General features: G+C 45.2%; 1 protein-coding gene and 1 long non-coding RNA gene across 8 annotated transcripts; one reads left to right on the forward strand and one right to left on the reverse strand.

Annotated features, from left to right (window-relative positions):
- The first annotated feature begins 371 nt into the window (after window positions 1-371).
- On the forward strand, window positions 372-15,263 carry LOC130529448 (alsin-like). Of its 5 annotated transcripts, none has more exons than XM_057039678.1 (40): window positions 372-564; window positions 1,409-1,484; window positions 2,131-2,291; window positions 2,467-2,691; window positions 2,770-2,960; window positions 3,064-3,096; window positions 3,184-3,384; window positions 3,451-3,577; window positions 3,707-3,773; window positions 3,870-4,051; window positions 5,032-5,203; window positions 5,322-5,418; window positions 5,764-5,841; window positions 5,936-6,145; window positions 6,226-6,397; window positions 6,481-6,676; window positions 6,932-6,997; window positions 7,096-7,246; window positions 7,466-7,597; window positions 8,229-8,357; window positions 8,507-8,530; window positions 9,505-9,575; window positions 10,069-10,135; window positions 10,373-10,551; window positions 10,766-10,831; window positions 10,910-11,008; window positions 11,118-11,282; window positions 11,359-11,470; window positions 11,614-11,691; window positions 11,788-11,924; window positions 12,086-12,241; window positions 12,363-12,477; window positions 12,561-12,718; window positions 12,791-12,889; window positions 12,970-13,149; window positions 13,230-13,275; window positions 13,356-13,417; window positions 13,727-13,876; window positions 13,971-14,067; window positions 14,190-15,263. In XM_057039678.1, the coding sequence occupies exons 2-40, from the start codon at window positions 1,465-1,467 to the stop codon at window positions 14,226-14,228; spliced, it is 4,710 nt and encodes a 1,569-aa protein (XP_056895658.1). In that variant the 5' UTR covers window positions 372-564; window positions 1,409-1,464; the 3' UTR covers window positions 14,229-15,263. The 5 variants fall into 5 exon arrangements, with proteins under 5 accessions (XP_056895658.1, XP_056895674.1, XP_056895664.1 ...); XM_057039684.1 differs by lacking the exon at window positions 372-564 and adding an exon at window positions 592-707; XM_057039694.1 differs by lacking the exon at window positions 8,507-8,530.
- Window positions 10,858-12,195, reverse strand: LOC130529469 (uncharacterized). Of its 3 annotated transcripts, none has more exons than XR_008951586.1 (4): window positions 12,056-12,195; window positions 11,596-11,896; window positions 11,330-11,448; window positions 10,858-11,231 (listed from the first exon to the last, which is right to left on the reverse strand). It is a non-coding gene; the product is annotated as an uncharacterized LOC130529469 (long non-coding RNA). The 3 variants fall into 3 exon arrangements; XR_008951587.1 differs by having other exon boundaries at window positions 12,005-12,159; XR_008951590.1 differs by having other exon boundaries at window positions 11,982-12,108.
- Window positions 15,264-19,022: the final 3,759 nt, after the last annotated feature.

Here is a 19,022-nt window from a genome sequence, read left to right on the forward strand (position 1 = left end):
AAGATGTCGTTCAGTACAGACATAAAAGATACAAACAACGCAAAAAGCAGCAGAAAATAAATTCTTAATAAAATTGTGCATGCAAAGGAAAATCTTTCATTAAATATTTGAATGGCAGGTGGAAGAAAAGAAGCCTTATGAAGTACTGGAAATTCTGTTAAGAATTCTATGTGCTATCAGGAAGCAGCTATAGCCACTAAAGGCTAAAAACATCCCAAATCATTTGCATAACCAGCGTCGGGCTTCTTACACGTGCAATTTTGTTTATGCACAATTTTGTTAAAGTAGCAGAAAATGGTGCCAATAAAGAGAAAGTTTAAGAAAGAACACCGAGGCTTCCACAGGTGTGGCACCGTCGCCATGTTTGTCCCTGCCCGGCTCCCATCCCTGAGCCGCCCGCAGCTCCGCACTACAACAACATGAAACTCGCCTGGAGAAACTTCTCCTCCATCTGCACTGATTTGCCCCCGACTAAAGCTCAGTATTCCGCGACAGTCACGCAGAGTTAACCGGATACACAGACACTCCACTCGCCTGACTTTTGGACGACGCCGCAACAACTTGGTAAATTTTATTGGCTAATTTAGCAGCGGTGGCGTTAGCCGAGCGTACTTTAGCCTTCCCTTGACAGTATAGGGTCTCAATTTGCTGTTTGAAGGCAAGTAAATGTGGAAATGGCACAGATGTCAGGAGAAATGGCGCTGAAAGTGAGTGTTTTTGCAGCTTTATGCGCTAATCTGTTGCCTGTACATGAAGTTGTGCACTGTAAAGAGCTTTAATTTCAAGATTCCAGAGATTGTGGCCTGGGTAATGATGTAATGACCACAACAAACGGGTGGATGTTGTTTGTGCTTAAAAATCACATTTTCATCTTATTAGATTTTATGGTATGTGCTTGTTGGACTGACTTAAGTTGTAATTGCATTAATATCATGCAGTTTATTTTTATTTGTTTTTTTTTTTTTAAAAAGTTGTTTAAATGCCACATTGAAGTGTTCTAGAACGCATACAAAGCACCAGTTCAACTACAAAGGTCAGACTTAGTCATTCCCTGCTCACATCCATACAGAAAATAGCTGCATATAGCATATTTGCATCATTTCCAGTAAGGCCATTGGTGAGGAGATCAAGATGTGTCTTTTAGGTATAATAAATGTATTTTGAGGAAGTGGTTACAACTAGATTTAGAGTTGCAGGAGTCATCATGAAAGTTCTTTTGCCAGAATAATCAGATTTAGTGACACTTTGGAAGATCCCAGTTTCATTTCTACATGTGTTATATTGGTATTCTGCCAAACTGTTCCGTTAAACACACTACTGGTTAGCTTATTTGGCAAATGAGAGGATTCTGAACCCCAGTGAAAATCATCAAACATGTGAGGAGAGTTTTTGTTTTTTTTCCTTTCAGGCTGATGGGACAAATGTTTAAATGATGTCTTTCGTGTCCTGTGAGAATCCGAAGTGATGGAGAACGCAGAGGACAGGTAAATACACAGAACCTTTTAGGAAACCATAAAAAATGTTTCCCACCAGTGGAAACATGTTGAATACCAAAGCACCCAGTTATGACTGAAATGTGAGTCCGGCTGCTGATTCTTCTCATTTTACCAATCTGTAATTTTAACTGATGAAAGTGTGTGTCATTTTCAAAAAGGATTTTTCCTTCTGTAATGAGTTGAAGCTGTACCACCGGAGATAGCAGCTTTTAGGAGCAGTGTTATGCTCACTTCGTTGGCAGAAGCTTTCCCCTACCCATGTCAAAAGGGGCATGTCAAGACTTGCAGGTGCCATACCCAGGTTAATCCTGCTTTCAGAGGAGTCTAAAATAACAGCAACAGTCAGAATGGTGTGTGCCCGTTATGGATTAAGATGGCCGATTTTCCAAGGCAAAACAAAACAAACGTCGTACTTTATTTCATCTCTGCAGTGCTGAAAATGTCCCTGCACCTCTCCTGATATCAAGCAACTTTTCTATATTTGATTACCAACTAGGACTGGGACCAATATCCCACAGCTCCCAGTCCCTTATGGACTGAGCTGCACGAAGCACTCGATTTATTTCGTCCAGAGGTCCAAAGGTTAGAGGTCTTTAGCCCTAGAAGTTTTTCTTTTCACGGTGTTCTCTCGCAGCCCAGCAGATGAATTGGTCTCCAGAGCTCCAGAGAGTGGACTTTTCCACATCTGGCAGTCAGCAGGCCCCAGTGCCCAGCTGTGTCCGGAGAGAGTGCTGCTGTCTATTCCTGTTGTGCAGGCTGCCCTGGGAGAGCATCATGGAGTCCTCTTGGTGCAGGGTGAGTGTGGAAAACAAGGCTGTTCTGTACTCATCATTAGCATAAGTGGTATTATATTACCATAGTATATTGAACACAATTAGCTACTAGGGCTAGTTTGCACCTTTCACAAAGAACTAATTATCTTTAAAAACTGCTGCTAAAGGCTCTGGATTAAACCATATTTTTCTGGTAGGGGGCCTCGTCTATTCATTTGGAGAGCTCTTGTGGAAAGATCTGAGTGTCCCCGCATCTGCTCCAGTCTTGGAAGGCTCTCTGCTGGGACGGGTGGTGGTCCGGGTGGCTGCAGGCGGTTTCCACTGTGGCGCTGTGAGCGAACAGGGACATGTGTACACATGGGGGGAGAACACTGGAGGACAGTGTGGGCTGACAGAGCGGACTACAGAAAAAACCATCACAGGTTCCTTCTTTTTTCCCTCCTTTTGGATTAGTGAGAGCCCTTAATCAATAAATGCATTTGAGCTAATTCCTTCACCAGTTTCAGAGCCTTCTCTTGTTAGCGTGGTCGACCATGAGGTCATCCCGCCAGCGGCTGTTAGGGTTGTGGATCTTGCTTTTGGACGCGAGCACAGTCTGGCTCTGTCAGCCCAGAACGAGCTGTGGGCGTGGGGCAGCGGCTGCCAGCTTGGCCTGGTCACCACCACCTTCCCTGTGTGTAGACCACAGAAGGTCAGTCTGTGTAATCAACTTTATAATTCACATTTTCAAAACCACAAAGTGATTCGGTCCAGGTCTGGATGTTGGAATATTGTAATTTCTGTTTCTCCCGCAGGTGGAGCATTTAGCAGGCAGACATGTTATTCAGGTTTGTTCTTATGTTCTCATTGACACATTTTGATTTTTTCCTCAAAAAACAATTATTTAATTAATAATTTATAGTGTTTAACCACAGGTTGTTTGCGGTGCGTACCACAGCTTGGCCCTGGTTCGTAGTTTGCCTCCAAATAGCTACAACAGCCAGAAGCCTTCTGAAAAAAGGGAACGGGGTCACTCGCCGCACTATTCAGCAGCAGAGAGAGAGGAGCTGTTCGTGGGTGACAGCAGTCTCTACTGTCCACTTGGGGTGGAGCTGAAAGAAGGCATGGCCACAGAGGTAAGCTACCAGGCAAACCGTCTCGTCAGCACCTGTTGTTGCTACATGTCGGTTTGGGTTCCTTAGACTTCCTCCAGGAGATGTCCAAGGAGAAGGCTCCATCCTGGAGGAAGTTCGGCCAGCAGCAGCCCTGGCTCTGCATTTAACGAAGACGCGACCAAAGACACTGACTCACTGAGCAGCTGCACCTCAGGTCACTATTTTAACTCTGTAATAGACTAAGCTTGCCGCCTTCGTGGATCTTTGCAGCCATGATTGGACTGTTTTTGTCACTTCTTATCTCTAAAAGTAGCTTTTAATAAATATGCCTTTGTTCCTGTAGATGACAGCTGTGTTTCCTCAACTCTCTCCACTGATATGCTGACCTCCAGTTACAAAGAACCTAACAAGTGAGAATCCATTGGCCACAGGTTTTATTCAGTTATCCACAAGTAACTGTTCGGTAGGCATTCCAACCCCGTGATTGTTGACTGTCCTTCCCACAGTAACTTTGGAGTGACCCTGCCGTGCTCGTCCTCCTCACTGTGTCTCGACGATATCCGACTCTGTCTTGAATCGGGGCTGCAGGTACAGCCAGGGAAGAAGCTCTCCAGCCTCTCCAATAAACACTATAAAGCAAAATCAGCAGGAACCAGAAGACATTCTGTCCCTGGGACACCCACTCGTGGTAAGAACAGAGTAGGAATGGATGTAAAGAGCGCAACCACCAATTTGATGACACTGTTGTGGAGCTTAGAACAACTGGTTAAGGAAAAGGTGTTTCCTAGCAGATATGTAAGGTATTCCCGGCTTGTGCTGGCTCTGTTTGTGTCTGAAATGAACAAGATAACAGCCTTTATTAGTTAATTAACATGGTTGAGTTGCCTTCAGAGGCACTTGCATTAGCATTTTTGAGGTCAGTTCTGCTTTAACGTCCGTGTGCTTTAATATTTGTTTAAATTGAATAGAAAGCTGGAGCCAAACAATTCTCTCAGTGTTCCAGCTGCTTTGTCAATATGCAAAGCAGTAAAGAAACATGTTTTAGTATCGTGCTTAGGTAAAGCTGCAGCCAGAGAGCAATAATCCAGTTGTTATCTGTATTTCCTTCCTCGTCTGTGATAAACTGAACCATAATGGCTCCACTCAGATCATTGTCCAATGAGGCCTGAACACAGCGGCACATACTAATACTGTCAGACTTTATGCTGGTTTTGAGATCTTGTGACATTTCAAAAAACAAAGCAGCACATAGACTTTATCCAGTCTCAGTGCAGCATTTTTTCAACTTGATGTTTTTTGTTTTTAGATTTAAGCTGTTCCAGCTTTTGCTTGTTGTGGTTCCAGCTAATTTCTGCTCTTTATTCCTTACCTCAGCAGACAGCCACAACTCTCTGCAGGTTATTTAAGGGACAAAAGGTTTTACAAGGTTGGGTGTGTTCATACCAAACTCGTTTGTGTAGTAAATGCGCTTGACAATAATTACATAAGCGTATATGGGACAGATTAAATTCTCTTTCTTTTCACTGTATTTGTTTGTGGTGAGATTTAGAGGAGCCATGTTGCATTTGAGTCATTGGGAGACTCAAAAGTATCTACTAAATCATGGATCTGTTGGTGGAACCACATGGTCGCCAGAGTGTTTTTATGAGTGTGTTTTTTTTCTTTCAGGGTCTCCACGGCGACAGCGTGCAAACGCGTGCAGAAAATCTTCTGGTGGTCAGACCCAGGCGGGAGCGCCGGAGGAGGAGGATGATGATGGGCTGCCATCTCTAGACACAGAAGTCTGGAGCTGGGGACGGGGCTCTGAGGGGCAGCTCGGCCACGGAGATCAGCTCGCCAGGTCAGGCAACAAAATGAAACCAGTAGAAGCTTGCAAATAACTTTATTCTTTCTCCTAACCAGAAATGTGTGCAATAGTGAAAGTCCCTAACATAGTGCGGCTGAAATGTGTGTGTCAGACTTCAGCCTCTGTGTATCAAGACACTGTCGGGTGAGGAGGTGATCCAAGTTGCAGCAGGGTCCCACCATTCTCTGGCTGTCACTGCAACCTGTCAGGTAACTACAAACTGAACCGTCTCATTTTAGCACCATCCCACATCGTGCCCACGTGCATTTTTACGTCTTGCATACATAAAAGGAAGGAAAGGTGGATGTGCTCAAAAGATTTACTGGTTTGTTTCCACATTTTCTTTCATTCAATATAAGTAAAGCTGCTAAATCTGTGTTGATTAAAGCAACAACTACCACTGGCCTGAGCAAGAGCTTGGTTTGCTCTGCACCGATCGTGGCCCTGACACAGATATAGATTTAAAGAACATTACTGCACTATATCCGAAACCCTCCACGTTAACTCTTGATCTGTTCAGTTACGGAAAACTTGACAGAGTTCTTGTTTTGCAGGTGTACTCATGGGGCAGCAACATGTGTGGGCAGCTGGGTCACGATAACAGTTCTTTCGTTGTGCCCCAACAGGCAAAGGTGCGTTAATTTTACAACATTTCAGATGTTTAAATAAGAACCATCCTGTGCCATATACTGTATGTCATTCGAAATTCTACCTCCTGAACTGTAGCTGTCTGATGGCCTCCGAGTTTGGGACATATCTGCCGGCCAGAGCCACTCCCTCCTCCTGGCTGATGGAGACTGCGTCCAGCCCGTGTTGTTGTACTGTGGCCGGCAGAAAGAGTCGACATCAGACCAGAGAGAAAAGTCCTACCAGAGGTCCCCCAGAAAAGCAGAGCATTACACAGTCAGGCCCACCCTGCTGCCTGTCTGCCTGGAGGTTTGCATGAGCCAAACGAAGAGTAAGAGAAGGGTGATTAGTGTCAAACAGAGTATTCATTTCCCCGTGTTCGTGTGTAGATGGGCTACATCAGCAGTGTGTGCAGCGGCGGGCAAAGCTGCGCCGTCCTGGCAGACCAGAACATCAAGGTTTTTATTTCGGCCCTCCACGAGCTGGCCTCCAGAGAGAGGCAGTTCTACTGCTGGTTGAGTCGCGTCAGGAAACTCGTCCTCACACCAATACAGAACAAAGGTACCTGATCACAATATATTGATGTTTCAAACAACAAATGCATAAATATGAACGCCGTGCCTGTCGTGTGTTGTTCTCTGCAGAGAGTACGTCTCCATTTTTAGGTGACCCTTGCACCCATCTCTTTTCTTCTCTCTGTGGGAGTTTTTCTCAGCTAAGCGTCCTAATCGGTCGACACTCCACATCGCTTACCTACTTCCTGCAAAAGGCACAGGGCCGTGACGTCACCTCACTCCCCCTGCTCACACACATGGAGCAGTTTCTGGACACTTACAAAGAGTAAGGCCTGACACACAGGCATTTATTCACACACATGTTTTGCTAATCTGCTTAGTTCTTTTCAAATAAAGATTGACTAAATACCTATTTGTGTCACTTAAAAACTAAATTTCCACCTGGTGAAAAGAACAGGCTCATGTTCCAGTGACTAATGTTGAAGCTACAATAAACAAAAACTATAAAAGTGAATAGAAATATCATATTTGTAGTGTCAATGAAGCTTCTCTAATGAAATCTGTGTCCGTCTCCATCCAGATATTGTTCCTCTGTTGGTGACTTTCAGGTGATGGGGGGCTTCCAGACCCTCCATAAGCTCGCACTGTGAGTGGTGCTTGATATAAAACTGCATCGTCCTCCTCATTGATACTCAGGCAGTTTTGGCTAAGCACTTGTCTCTCGTTTATCTCTCTGTGTGATAGTGAGTGTTTGCAGCCAGAAGTTCTCACTCAGCTGTGTATGTCGGACCAGACCAGTGATGACACTGGTCTGGCTTCGCTGTTGTACTGGCCTCTGCAGCAGCTCCACCAGTACGACCGAGTCATGGTCAAAGTGGCGTTTTGCTTCGATGGGGTGAGGAGCAGTTTCTATTATTACTTCTGCTTCTTTTAAACGTCTTACACCCCCTTCAATCACACATTTCTCTCACTTCCTGTTGCGATTTAGCCTGTAATTGCCTCGTTTACAGTAGGCGGGGCTCTGTTCTTATTGTAACTCTAATTTTGCAAAGCAGAAACAGACTTGCAGCTTGAAACCAACACTGAAAGATGTCTCATCCTCCAACTTTCCCAGTTAATGCCAGAGTTTCAGTCCTTCCGTCAGGGCTGCGGTCAGTACGAGTCCCTGTCTCTGTCCCTGTTGAGGAAGAAAAAAGAGGCTGAAAGCACATTCCTCTTCTGGAAGAGCCACTCCGGAAAAACTACTGTAAGCAGAAAAAAAAAAGCCATTTAAAAGCAATTTCTTGTCCTATTATATCGTTTGAAGATAAAATAAAATGACTGTACAGTTTTGAAGCAAATTATATAATCTTTTCTCATTCAAACAGATTTAAAGTAGATTAGCAGAAAGGTATTTGTGGTTGAATATTCACATTAATCAAAAGCTCACCTTACGGGTTGACTTGTTCCTCTTACTACACTTTGAGGTGGTGAAATGGTGCAATTCCCTTTTGTTCTCTTTACACACACTGATCTGGTTTGTGGGTTATCTTGACATTTCTTATCCAAGTCTTTTTTTTCCCAAGTCACACAACTGTTGTTTCCTTCTGGCAGCAGAGAATGGAGCTCAGTATTTTCCCCCATTTGTTCTGCATGAGCAGTTTGACCAGAACACATCTGTAGCACAAGAATGCTCCACCTGTAATCCAGCTAGCCCGCGTCAGTGGTTAGATAGAAACCATATGTGGTGCGTCAGCAAACGCCATCTAGTGGCTAGTCTGATATCACGAAACCTACCACAACTGAACCTGCTGTGGTGGTTTTCTACTAGATTGACTACTTGTGTGATAAGATGTTAGCATAGGTATGAGTGATTGTATTTATTTTTCGTCCATCAGGAGAGTCTACGTCTCCCTCGGCGCCGAGTGGTGTGTGAAAGCAGCAGCAGATCTTTGACTCTGCAAAAGGCCGGGCGCTTCTCCAACCACTGGTTCATTCTGTTCAATGATGCACTGGTCCACACGCAGGTACATGCAGGAATATGTTCTCCAGCTGCATTCCAGTGATATACTCCTACAGTTTAAAGAACTTCCACAGCATCCACCTGGTGGTTTGTTTTTTTTACATCTGTTCGCTGAAAGGTTTCACGTGTGCGTTGTATTTTTCAATCACTCAGGGCGCGCTTCCCTCACAGCTCTTTGTAAGTACCTCTGACAGAGATTTGTTTTGTTTCACCTGCCGTCAGTTGAAGCACACTTGGGCTGCAGCAGCATGGGTGTGCTGGCCTCCGTTTGGTGCTTCCCCACTGACAGGGTTCACATGAGACCAATAAGCTGATGTGAAGGCAAAACAGCGCTGTGTTCAAAGACGGCTCACACTGGTGGTAAAGTTCAGTTACTGGTGAAACTCTTCTTGCTCCACCTTCATTGACACATCTTTGCCTTGATATTGCAGCTTTTAGCAGTGTGTTGGTGTGTTAGTTGCATAAAAGAGGTGAATCTGAAGGGGTGGCCTCACAGCATGTCTCTCCTTTGGAACTGTGACTAATAGCTCTCCTTTTCTTGGTGTGTCATGATCATGGAGTCTCAACCTGTGTGTGGTGTGGATTGCATCCTTTGTTAGATCTTTTACATCATGGTAACAGTGTTTCCAAGGTAGTTTTCTCTGTCAACTGGACTGGGTTTCTTCTCTTGAAGACGTTTCGCCTTCTATCCAGAAGGCTTCTTCAGTTCTGAATTCGCTGGCTAACAGTGTTGTTTAATGCAAGATTTAGTGTAATGTGACAGGAAGGAGCATGTTTTTCATGTATGCTAAATAATTGAGCTGAAACTTTGATTAAAATTATCTGAAAGGGTCAAATAATTTGTAACTTAGCTGCTTTTTGTGAGCTTCTTAGTTTACTTCAGTTCAGTTCAGTTTTCTGGCAGAACTGTTCCAAAATTCTCATTACATCCAATTTTAAGAAAGAATGAGGAAGTGTCCCTGTCAAGGCCATGCAGTCAGACTCAGCTCAAGCCATTAACCTCTCGTTTGCTCAGTAATAAGGGAAGGCGGTATTTAAAGAAGTAAACCAACTGGATGTACATGAGGTGTATTTGATCGTTTCCAGAGCGCATGCGGGAAGTGTCCACATAGAAGGATGATGTTGATCAAATGCTTCATGTGTCTGTGCAGTTCTCCACACATCACGTCTACCCCCTGACCTGCCTGTGGGTGAAACCCGTCACTGACGACAGCAGCGGACTGTGAGTTTGTTTCTAAGTACTAGCCGAATTAAATTTTTTCTCAGAAACTCATGCTTGTCACCATAAAATCATTTGTCTCATCCTGTCAGAGATCACATGATGTGATGTCCTGCTGTTGGCAGGCTTACATGCCGCTGTACACAAGGGACACCCCCGGCTGTTGCCCATAGGTTTCCTTTACTAGCTTCCCCATTGATGACGAAGAAGCAGGAGAACTAGCAAATTTAAATCGACTCTAGCCGTGTGTGTGCATGTGTGTGTGCGTGCATGTGTGTGTGTTTGCGTGCGTGCATGCGGGTGTTCTGTGAGTTAACCTGCACCCATATGCAGTTTACTCCAGCGCCCTCCTGACTGGTGTGGGGTGGTTAACAGGAAATAGAAGGATGTTGTGGTTGATAAACAATGATTAACAGTTACCTCTGTTCATTTATGGTTTAAACTTTGCCTGAGTATCCGGAGTGGATAATTTTTTACTAATGTTTTTTGTCTTCAGCTATGCCATTAAAATTATTTGCCCGGAGGAAAGTTTCACCATGGTGGCTTCAACACCTCAAGAAAAGGTACATTTATGTTGCCTTTACTTGTGAGCCAGGTTCTGTCGCTTAGATGCTGTGAAGCACTTTGTAATTGACATGGCGGCCTTGTGGTTTTGTCATTATTATTATTACTTTTATTTATTATCATAGAATAGAGGGGGAAACACGTCTGACCTCCTGTGTTGCAGATTTGTGTTAGTTACTTTAGGCATGTTTTTCAAATGACCCCGTCACACTGAATCCAGTCTCCTGTCACTCCAGAACAAGTGGTTACGATCTATCAATCACGCGCTGGATCAGGTGCTCGGTGGTAGTGGTGAGGGGTCGTCGCCGGGGACGATGGGAATGTCCCGTACGGCCTCCTACACATTCACCGGAGAAGGCCGGTTTAAAGATGCCAAATACAGCGGCAGCTGGATGTCAGGACGGGTGCATGGCAGGTAAATCGGTCTCATCTGGTCCAGGAGACACAAGGCGACCTGGTCCACCTTCTGAGACACTCAAATCAGAGAAATACTGCCAGAAAGGAATGTTCAACAGGCCAACAAATGCATCTAGCATACAAATATGTGTTTTGAAGTGATTCAGAGCATAAGGAGGCATAGTCCTGCTGAGTAAGCCTGACTCATGGACTTGAAATACCTTTTTTCTCAGAGGGTCCTTGAGGTGGCCTGATGGGCGGACCTACTGCGGGAACTTCAAGAACGGCCTTGAAGATGGGTGAGGACATTAATGACACGCATGCAGAGGTTTAGCAAAAAGATTTACTAAATTGTTCCATTAATAATTCCTCTTCAGTTACGGGGAGTGCGTAATACCCAACAAAGAGCTGAACAAGCCTGACAGTTACCATGGACACTGGAGAGAGGGAACGATCCACGGTTTCGGCAAATACAAGTCAGTATTCCGAACTTCAGCTGTAGTTCAGCGGGTGAATGACAGGAGTGCTCAGGCCGTCATCATGTCTGAGGCAGCAGTGGTCGCTAAAATGTAACATTGCGCTCAGGTACGCCAGCGGCGAGGTGTATGAGGGCTGTTTCAGTGAAGGGCAGCGGCACGGTTACGGCATGCTGAGCTCCGGGAAGCTGGGGAAGAAGTCCTCCAGTGTTTTCATCGGCCACTGGGTCCATGACAAGAAGACAGGTTATGGAGTGTTTGACGACATCACCAGGTAGAGGACGCAAGGGAGGACATTCTGTTTAGATATAGGTGTTCTACCTGCACTGCCTCTTGTGTGTGTTTCGCAGGGGTGAAAAGTACATGGGATTGTGGGTAGACGAGAAGCGGCACGGCAGCGGCGTGGTGGTCACACAGTATGGCGTGTACTACGAAGGAACCTTCAGAGACAACAAGATGAGTGTGAGTTTACCCTCAGATACGCACTTTAGAATTCCAAATGAATGCAGTACAGATGGTATCATCCACTTGGACTGATGCAACACGTATCACTGGGCTACGCAGTGTTAACAATGACGAAAACCCACTTTGTGTTTCCCTAACAGGGTCCCGGTCTGCTGATGTCGGATGACAACACGGCTATTCATGGGGAGTTTTCCGACGATTGGGTTGTCAACGGGAAGGTAATTACCCACCTATGATTTGTGTGTTGGTCAGTTTTGCATTTCAATATGTAAATTTCAAAAATGAATAGAGGTGAATGAGGTTTCCCTCTGCAGGGTGTTTTATTGTTGGCCAACGGAGACTGTCTGGAGGGTCTGTTCAGTGGGGAGTGGACATCTGGACTGAAGGTGGATGGAACGTACACCAAACCACTGGTGGACGAGCCTGTAAACAAAGAAAGAAAAAACATGTTGTAAGTTTCAGGGCTGGAGTCGGTCCACATACCTGGATAGCATCACGTTAAATTTACCCTGATCACAGAATCTCCCTCACATGTGTGCTGAAGGCTGCAGGAGAGTTTCCTGTTGGTGCGTCTCTGCTAACCTTTAAATGCATGTGTTTGATTCCATGCAGCAAGCTGGGTAGGTACGTGGTGCCTGTGGGTCAGAGGTGGGTCTGTGTGTTTGAGGAGTGCTGGAGTCGACTGGGCTGCGACAGCACTGGGAGAGGAGACAAAAATGTAGCCTGGGAGAACATCGCAGTGTCCATAACGGCTGCACGGAGGCAAAGGTAGATACAGTGGAAGCAAAGAAAATACACACGAATCAAATGAGTGGTGTCTGTTTGAACACTCTGTGCGTGCGTGTGTGTGTGTGTGTGTGTGTGTGTGTGTGTGTGTGCGTGCGTGCAGTCCAGATCTCAGTCGGTCTCAGAACAAAGTGTTGGAGTCTCTGGAGTTTATCCCTCAGCATGAGCAGCCAGTCACCACCTCGAACTACGACAGCATACGCAGATACCTCATCAAGGTACAACCTGTGAAGGAAGCTCGTGCACGTGTGTGTGTGCGTGCGTACGCTGCTAGTTAAACATTCAGGTTTTGTGCTCTCAGGCTTGTGAGACCCCCCTCCACCCTCTGGGCTGGCTGGTGGAGACTCTGGTGACGGTGTACCGGATGACGTATGTGGGCATGGAAGCTAACCGGAGGCTGCTGGAACAGGCTGTCCAGGAGCTTCAGGCCTACCTCACACATCTCTACAACATTGTCCAGTAGGTTTTTATAAATTACATTTCAGACAAATCCCTAATGCCCTTAGTAAGTAACAGGAAATGTTGCTGCAGGTTTTTGTTTCCAGGGATGCCAGATGATGGCGCCGTCATCCCAGACCCCCCGGGGTCTCCATCTGTAGTCCAGAACAGCTCCAGCATGGAAGACTTGAGGTGGGCGTGTTCCTCCACAGCTCCTGTGCCACCTTGTCTCACAGTGATAGGAAATCCTCTCCTTTTTTGCCATGCTGCAGTGCTGTAGTGGTGAGCTGCTCCTCTCTGCTCCTGCCTCTGCTCCTGCCTCGACTCTACCCTCCTCTCTTCACGCTGTACCGGCTGCAAGAGGAGCAGGAAGACGCACTGTACTGGGACCGCATCCTGCGTCTGAACAAACAACCCGATCAGTCGCTGCTGAGCTTCCTGGGAGTGCAAGAGTGAGTGTTACGCCGACAGATAAACCAGGCGCGTCCTGTCGTCCTGATCCATTGACCTGTTATTCTCTCCTCTGACGCAGGAAGTTCTGGCCTACGTGGATGTCAATTTTGGGGGAGAAGAAGCAGGTCAGACCCGTCACCAGGCTGTGTCTGGGACAAGGTCGTCTTTGTTTGTTTTAATGCAACTTTTTAAACTTTCATCACAGATTGTGTCGAGCAGCAAAGACGCCTGCTTCGTTTCCGCAGTTGAGACCCTCCAACAAATCAGGTAGCTGTCATGTGACCCAGAAAAGCTTGTAGCCATGACCCAGCCCGTCTCATGTGTTTTAGAGGAACCAATTTACTCTTATTTCAAGACAGTCCATGTGGCACAATGGGAAGTACCAGAGATGTAAAGGAGGATACTGACTTTGCCATAACAAGGAAAAGATATTGGTTCTATTTCCTGGAGAAGCTTGACGAAGCTGATTCTCTTATTCACACAAAAAATAACAGTTGTTTCAGGAAATGCAGAGATGTTTCTGAGGCGCAGATTCTAAACTACATGTTGTTAACGAACCTTATTAATCTCTCGCAGCACCACCTTTACTCCATCTGACAAACTCGTCGTCATCCAGAAGACCTTTGAGGAGTTGACCCAGGAAGTCAATCCCATGCTGGACGGCCACTTCCTGTGGTGCATGGATGACTTGCTCCCACTCTTCATCTACGTGGTGGTCAGAGCGAGGTAGGCTCTCACATTCTGACAGGTTTTGTGTTTTAACCATGGCATGTTGGGCGCGTGCAGATTTTTCCTTGTTGATTTGTTGCTGCTTGTGCAGGATCAGGAATCTGGGAGCGGAGGTCGATATGATTGAAGATTTGATGGATCCGAATGTTCAGCATGGAGAGCTGGGACTGATGTTCACCACCCTGAAGGTGCCCCCGCCCACCATGACACAAACATGCTTTTAGATGTGCTGGAAGCCATTTTGACAGAATGCTGCAGTTTGTATGCGTCACTATTCATTACTCACATCAGCTGAACTGTTCTGTTGCAGGCCTGCTACATCCAGATCAAAAACGAGTCTACGACATAGTGGAAGACACCACGTTGCCACTCGGTCAACAATTTCCACAGGAAAGAGCTGCAAGAGCAAACCAGTTACTTTCAACTGGAAGCCACTGGGAAGAACAGAGCTAAGGGAAACTTTATTGCATAATTTATATCGGGAAACTAATGTTGAAACTAAACGTCTTCACTGATCCTTTACCAACTTGCAGAACACAACAAAAGACAGTGATTACAGGGAATTTCCGCCCTCTGGTGGGCGCAGTAATAACTGCATATCTCGTTTGTACAGATACAGCAGTCGCTCCTCTCCGTTATGACAAAACTGTTTTATCTATTTATATTTTTAAGCTCTCTGTGAGCTGCGGGACTTTTTCTTGTCTTCTTTTGATTTGCTGCAGAGCAGAAAAACACTGAGTGGAAAAAAAATGCTGCAGATGGCCTTAAATAAGAGTCATTCAGGCTTTTATCAAGCACTTAAAGGGTTTTAACTTGTGGTACTGCATCTCTGCTGTAGATAACAATCATTTCACGGAGGGAAATTACATACTTGGGTTTTATTCACATCAGCAGCACTGAGTTATCAAACCAATGGAGCATGTTCTGGTCTCTGTTACCAGTCATATTCCACCATGCAGTTGTGTGTAAATGGACATTTTTATTGTATATCATATGAAATATGACTACATTTCCATGTCTCACTGATTTTTCCTGAGACTGAAATCATTCTAACATGACGGTGGCCATGTTTTTTGGTGCTATTATTTTATTTGTAGGAATAATGATTTATTGTTATAAGTAAATAGCATAACTATTTTTGTAGGGACACAAATTGACACAAGGGTCAACCACCGTATGCAAATTTTAAAAATTAATTTTGCATAATTAACTAAAGAGTTTTGATCATTTCAGAATAAAGGTATTATGCAAGACTAATAATGTAATGAACTATATTCTTATAATAAAATATTTCTTTGCTGTACCCTTAAAAAATGATGAGAATTTGTTAATATAAAATGCTTTTAATGCAGTGTTTCTCAAATAAATGATTTTGAACTATGAATGTTTTGCTCTATTTCAGATTTTCCCATCAAGAGTCACAATAAGTAAAGTCAGGAAAATAATAATATTAAACCATATAGAATTTTATAATTAAAAAAGTATTCATGCTTTTTTCCTGTTTTCAAAGCATCATTTTTTACTCAATTGCAGTCTTTGTTTATGGTATAAATTGGATGGAAATCACTAAAAGCAGTTCAGATTCATTTAATAATTCATGTTTTTAAAAAGTTATACGTATTTGTCTAAATTTTAGCATCTTCGTGTTACCTATGAAACGTTTTGACTTTACTACAATAGCAGTAATACTACACGTTGACCACAAGGGGGCGACGTCTGCTGAACTAACCGGATGAGTTAATCAAACTTCAACATTCCAACCAGGAAGATGAGCAGGTTTGTGTCTGTAAATGGTCCAGTTAATATCCTGTTTCTGTATAAGCGGAGATAGAAAAAGTTGACCTATTCCTCCTCAATTTAACATAAAATACAAACCAATTCCAAGTTTCAACAGAATGGTAAACCAAGAGCAGCACCTTAATCCGAAGCTAAAATTTAAGGTCTAATTTTCTTGGGCTTTGTGGCCCTCAGGGAGAGGTTGTTTGGGGACATACAGGACCGGAACGTTGAGGGTGTTTCAAAAATATTAAATATGCTGGCCTCTATTTTGGAAAGACTGAGGCAACGATGAGTAGCGATGAAAAGCGAGTAAATGACCTTTAGGAGTGTGGAGCACAGAACGCAGGCGAAAGCCTCTGAGATTCACACGTTTTCTCCGTCTAGTTTTTACGCTATCCTGCTTTTAAAAGTCCTCATGAGGTGAGAATCTTCATGCAATTGGGAACTTTAAAGAAATGAACAGGGCACAAAATCAGCTCTAAAATCAGCTCCACTCAAACGTGGCCCAAATGACGTCCGTGTTGGACTTTAGATGCAATTGTTTCATAAACGCTGCAGCGTTCCAACAGGAAGTCTTGGTATGAATTATTAATGCCGCCACAATTGAATATCCCTCATCAGTTAGACAGACTAAACATGAGCGCATGCAAATATGTAAACATCAATATTGCATGACTGTGCAGCCATTAAGTCTTAATTTGAAATGCTGGGATAGAATCGTGTTGTTTTCTGTCAGTTCAGCTCCTGAGTCCAAAATTTAGAGGGTAAAATGGGAAAACTTCTTCTTCCATCCCACATTTTTCTTGAATCTAATCAGATCTCCTCCGCTGATCCCCCGAGGAGGTTTTGGCAGCAGCCAGACGGAGCAGATCAAGAGCAGAGGAGCTCAAATAGCAGCAATAACGGTGCTGAGTTATGGGCTGTTGTGACGGGGGAGCGGCAGGAGCGGCCAGGATGAGCTCGGGTTCAGCCGGTTCAGGCTGGCACAGCTTCACACGCTCACATGCTGCCTGCTGATCTGGCCCTTCCTCAACAGAGACCAGCTCCAGTTCCAGACCACCTAAACCAGTACTGACAGGTAGTTACTTCCTGCTTCCCTGTTGCTGTTTTAGTGGGGCAGAGAGGCCAAATGGACTGGTTTTAGTGGGGCAGAGAGGCTAAATGGACTGGTTTTAGTGGGACAGAGAGGCTAAATGGACTGGTTTTAGTGGGACAGAGAGGCCAAATGGACTGGTTTTAGTGGGACAGAGAGGCTTAATGGACTGGTTTTAGTGGGACAGAGAGGCCAAATGGACTGGTTTTAGTGGCAGAGAGGCCAAATGGACTGGTTTTAGTGGGACAGAGAGGCTAAATGGACTGGTTTTAGTGGGGCAGAGAGGCTAAATGGACTGGTTTTAGTGGGACAGAGAGGCCAAATGGACTGGTTTTAGTGGGACAGAGAGGTTAAATGGACTGGTTTTAGTGGGGCAGAGAGGTTAAATGGACTGGTTTTAGGGGGACAGAGAGGCTAAATGGACTGGTTTTGTGGGCTAGAGAGGTTAAATGGACTGGTTTTAGTGGGCTAGAGAGGCCAAATGGACTGGTTTTAGGGGGACAGAGAGGCTAAATGGACTGGTTTTAGTGGGACAGAGAGGTTAAATGGACTGGTTTTAGGGGGACAGAGAGACTAAATGGACTGGTTTTAGGGGGACAGAGAGGTTAAATGGACTGGTTTTAGGGGGACAGAGAGGCTAAATGGACTGGTTTTAGTGGGTCAGAGAGGCCAAATGGACTGGTTTTAGTGGGTCAGAGAGGCCAAATGGACTGGTTTTAGGGGACAGAGAGGTTAAATGGACTGGTTTTAGGGGGACAGAGAGGTTAAATGGACTGGTTTTAGTGGGCTAGAGAGGCTAAATGGACTGGTTTTAGTGGGACAGAGAGGCCAAATGGACTGGTTTTAGGGGGACAGAGAGGCTAAATGGACTGGTTTTAGTGGGACAGAGAGGTTAAATGGACTGGTTTTAGTGGGTCAGAGAGGCTAAACGGTGAGTTGTGCTCTTGTTTAGTGTAATTCTCCATGTCTATTAACACTAATTTCCCCTCTCTTGCTCAGACGTCTGTTTCTCCTTCTGTCTTCCAGATCTCAGCTGGATGAAGGAGGTCATCGCTGGACTCGGGGGATTTTGGGATTTCTGGCCCAGTTGTGACCCGTGACTGCGCTCAGGCGTGGCCGCTGCAGCGTCCTGCCCGAGCATTCGGCGCCATCTGCGCTCCTCTTCCAACAAACACATCCCAACAGACAGGAAGAGCCTAATGAGCCAGGGGGCGTAAATGTAATTATATGGGAGGAAAAACCTAAACGAACATTTTCTCTGAGCCAACTTCCATCTTATTTCCAGCCTCCACGTTTATGTTGTGTAGGGAAAAAATAGCAACCACGAGTCCCTTTTATCAGAAATCCCAACATTTAGCTGCAGAACATGTCACCCAGGGACTAAAACTGTCCAAGAGGGTTAGATAAGTGGGTCAATAAATACATTAATTACCCCCAAAATTCCAGTAGTACCTTAAATGTCAATTAACACTCATCAAGGTCCAGAAAAGTACTTTTCTTTTTTTAAGCAAGCTAATTAAGTTGACATCACCCTGTTAGGTAAATTACCCACCGTTGGGGAACGTCCAGCGGAATCATGTGAACTATTGGGCCGGTCCATCCAAATAAACCCCCCAAATCAATGAAATCACACACTGACGCAACTCAGCCGCGTCTCCTCACAGCGAAGATTGTGTGAAGGGAAATATTCCCCCCAACAACCGTCCCTTATTTAACAGGGAAAATGGAGTAACGTGAGTCATGAGACACAACATGTCCCCTGCTCTCTTGTGACTGCTGCCTGCAGTAGATTACATTATGGGATGGCTGCAAAGGTACAAATGCTCTCACGGAAGACAACTCCGGTTTAGGTTAGATGCTGTTCCACTTCCATGAAACGAGCCTTGTGTCGGCAGCACGGCCGACTGCAGTAACCTGAATAACGGCGGGAAAGACACTGGAGCTCTTGTGTTAGCATCTGCCTTAATTAGCCGTTCCCACGCCACCGCCGCCCTCGGTGAGCGCCGCCGGTGTCTGGTGTTGCTCCCGAAGGAGACGCGCACGCATGCAAGGTGGCCACCTGAGCCTGTGAGAGGTGTCGTCTTCGACAGTGCCTGTTAGTCGGCCTGACGGGAAGAGAAGCACCTGAATGTCACACGGAGGCCGAGCGTCACCCGGGGCGACACCAGAGATGAAGTTTTAAAAAAACCAAACAAAACGAGGGCCGTGTTGTGTCAACAGCAGCTAGCGTTAGCGTTAGCGGCCTTGTGTGGACACTAGTGCCGCTGATCC

Source organism: Takifugu flavidus, chromosome 1 (genome assembly GCF_003711565.1).
Source record: "Takifugu flavidus isolate HTHZ2018 chromosome 1, ASM371156v2, whole genome shotgun sequence".
Lineage (NCBI taxonomy): Eukaryota > Metazoa > Chordata > Actinopteri > Tetraodontiformes > Tetraodontidae > Takifugu > Takifugu flavidus.

Coding starts and splice junctions, on each gene's coding strand:
- LOC130529448 (XM_057039678.1), top strand. CDS start 1,465: ATGGAGAACGCAGAGGACAG. Junction 2,292..2,466: donor TGGAGTCCTCTTGGTGCAGG/GTGAGTGTGGAA, acceptor TTTTTCTGGTAG/GGGGCCTCGTCTATTCATTT. Junction 7,598..8,228: donor GCCACTCCGGAAAAACTACT/GTAAGCAGAAAA, acceptor TTCGTCCATCAG/GAGAGTCTACGTCTCCCTCG.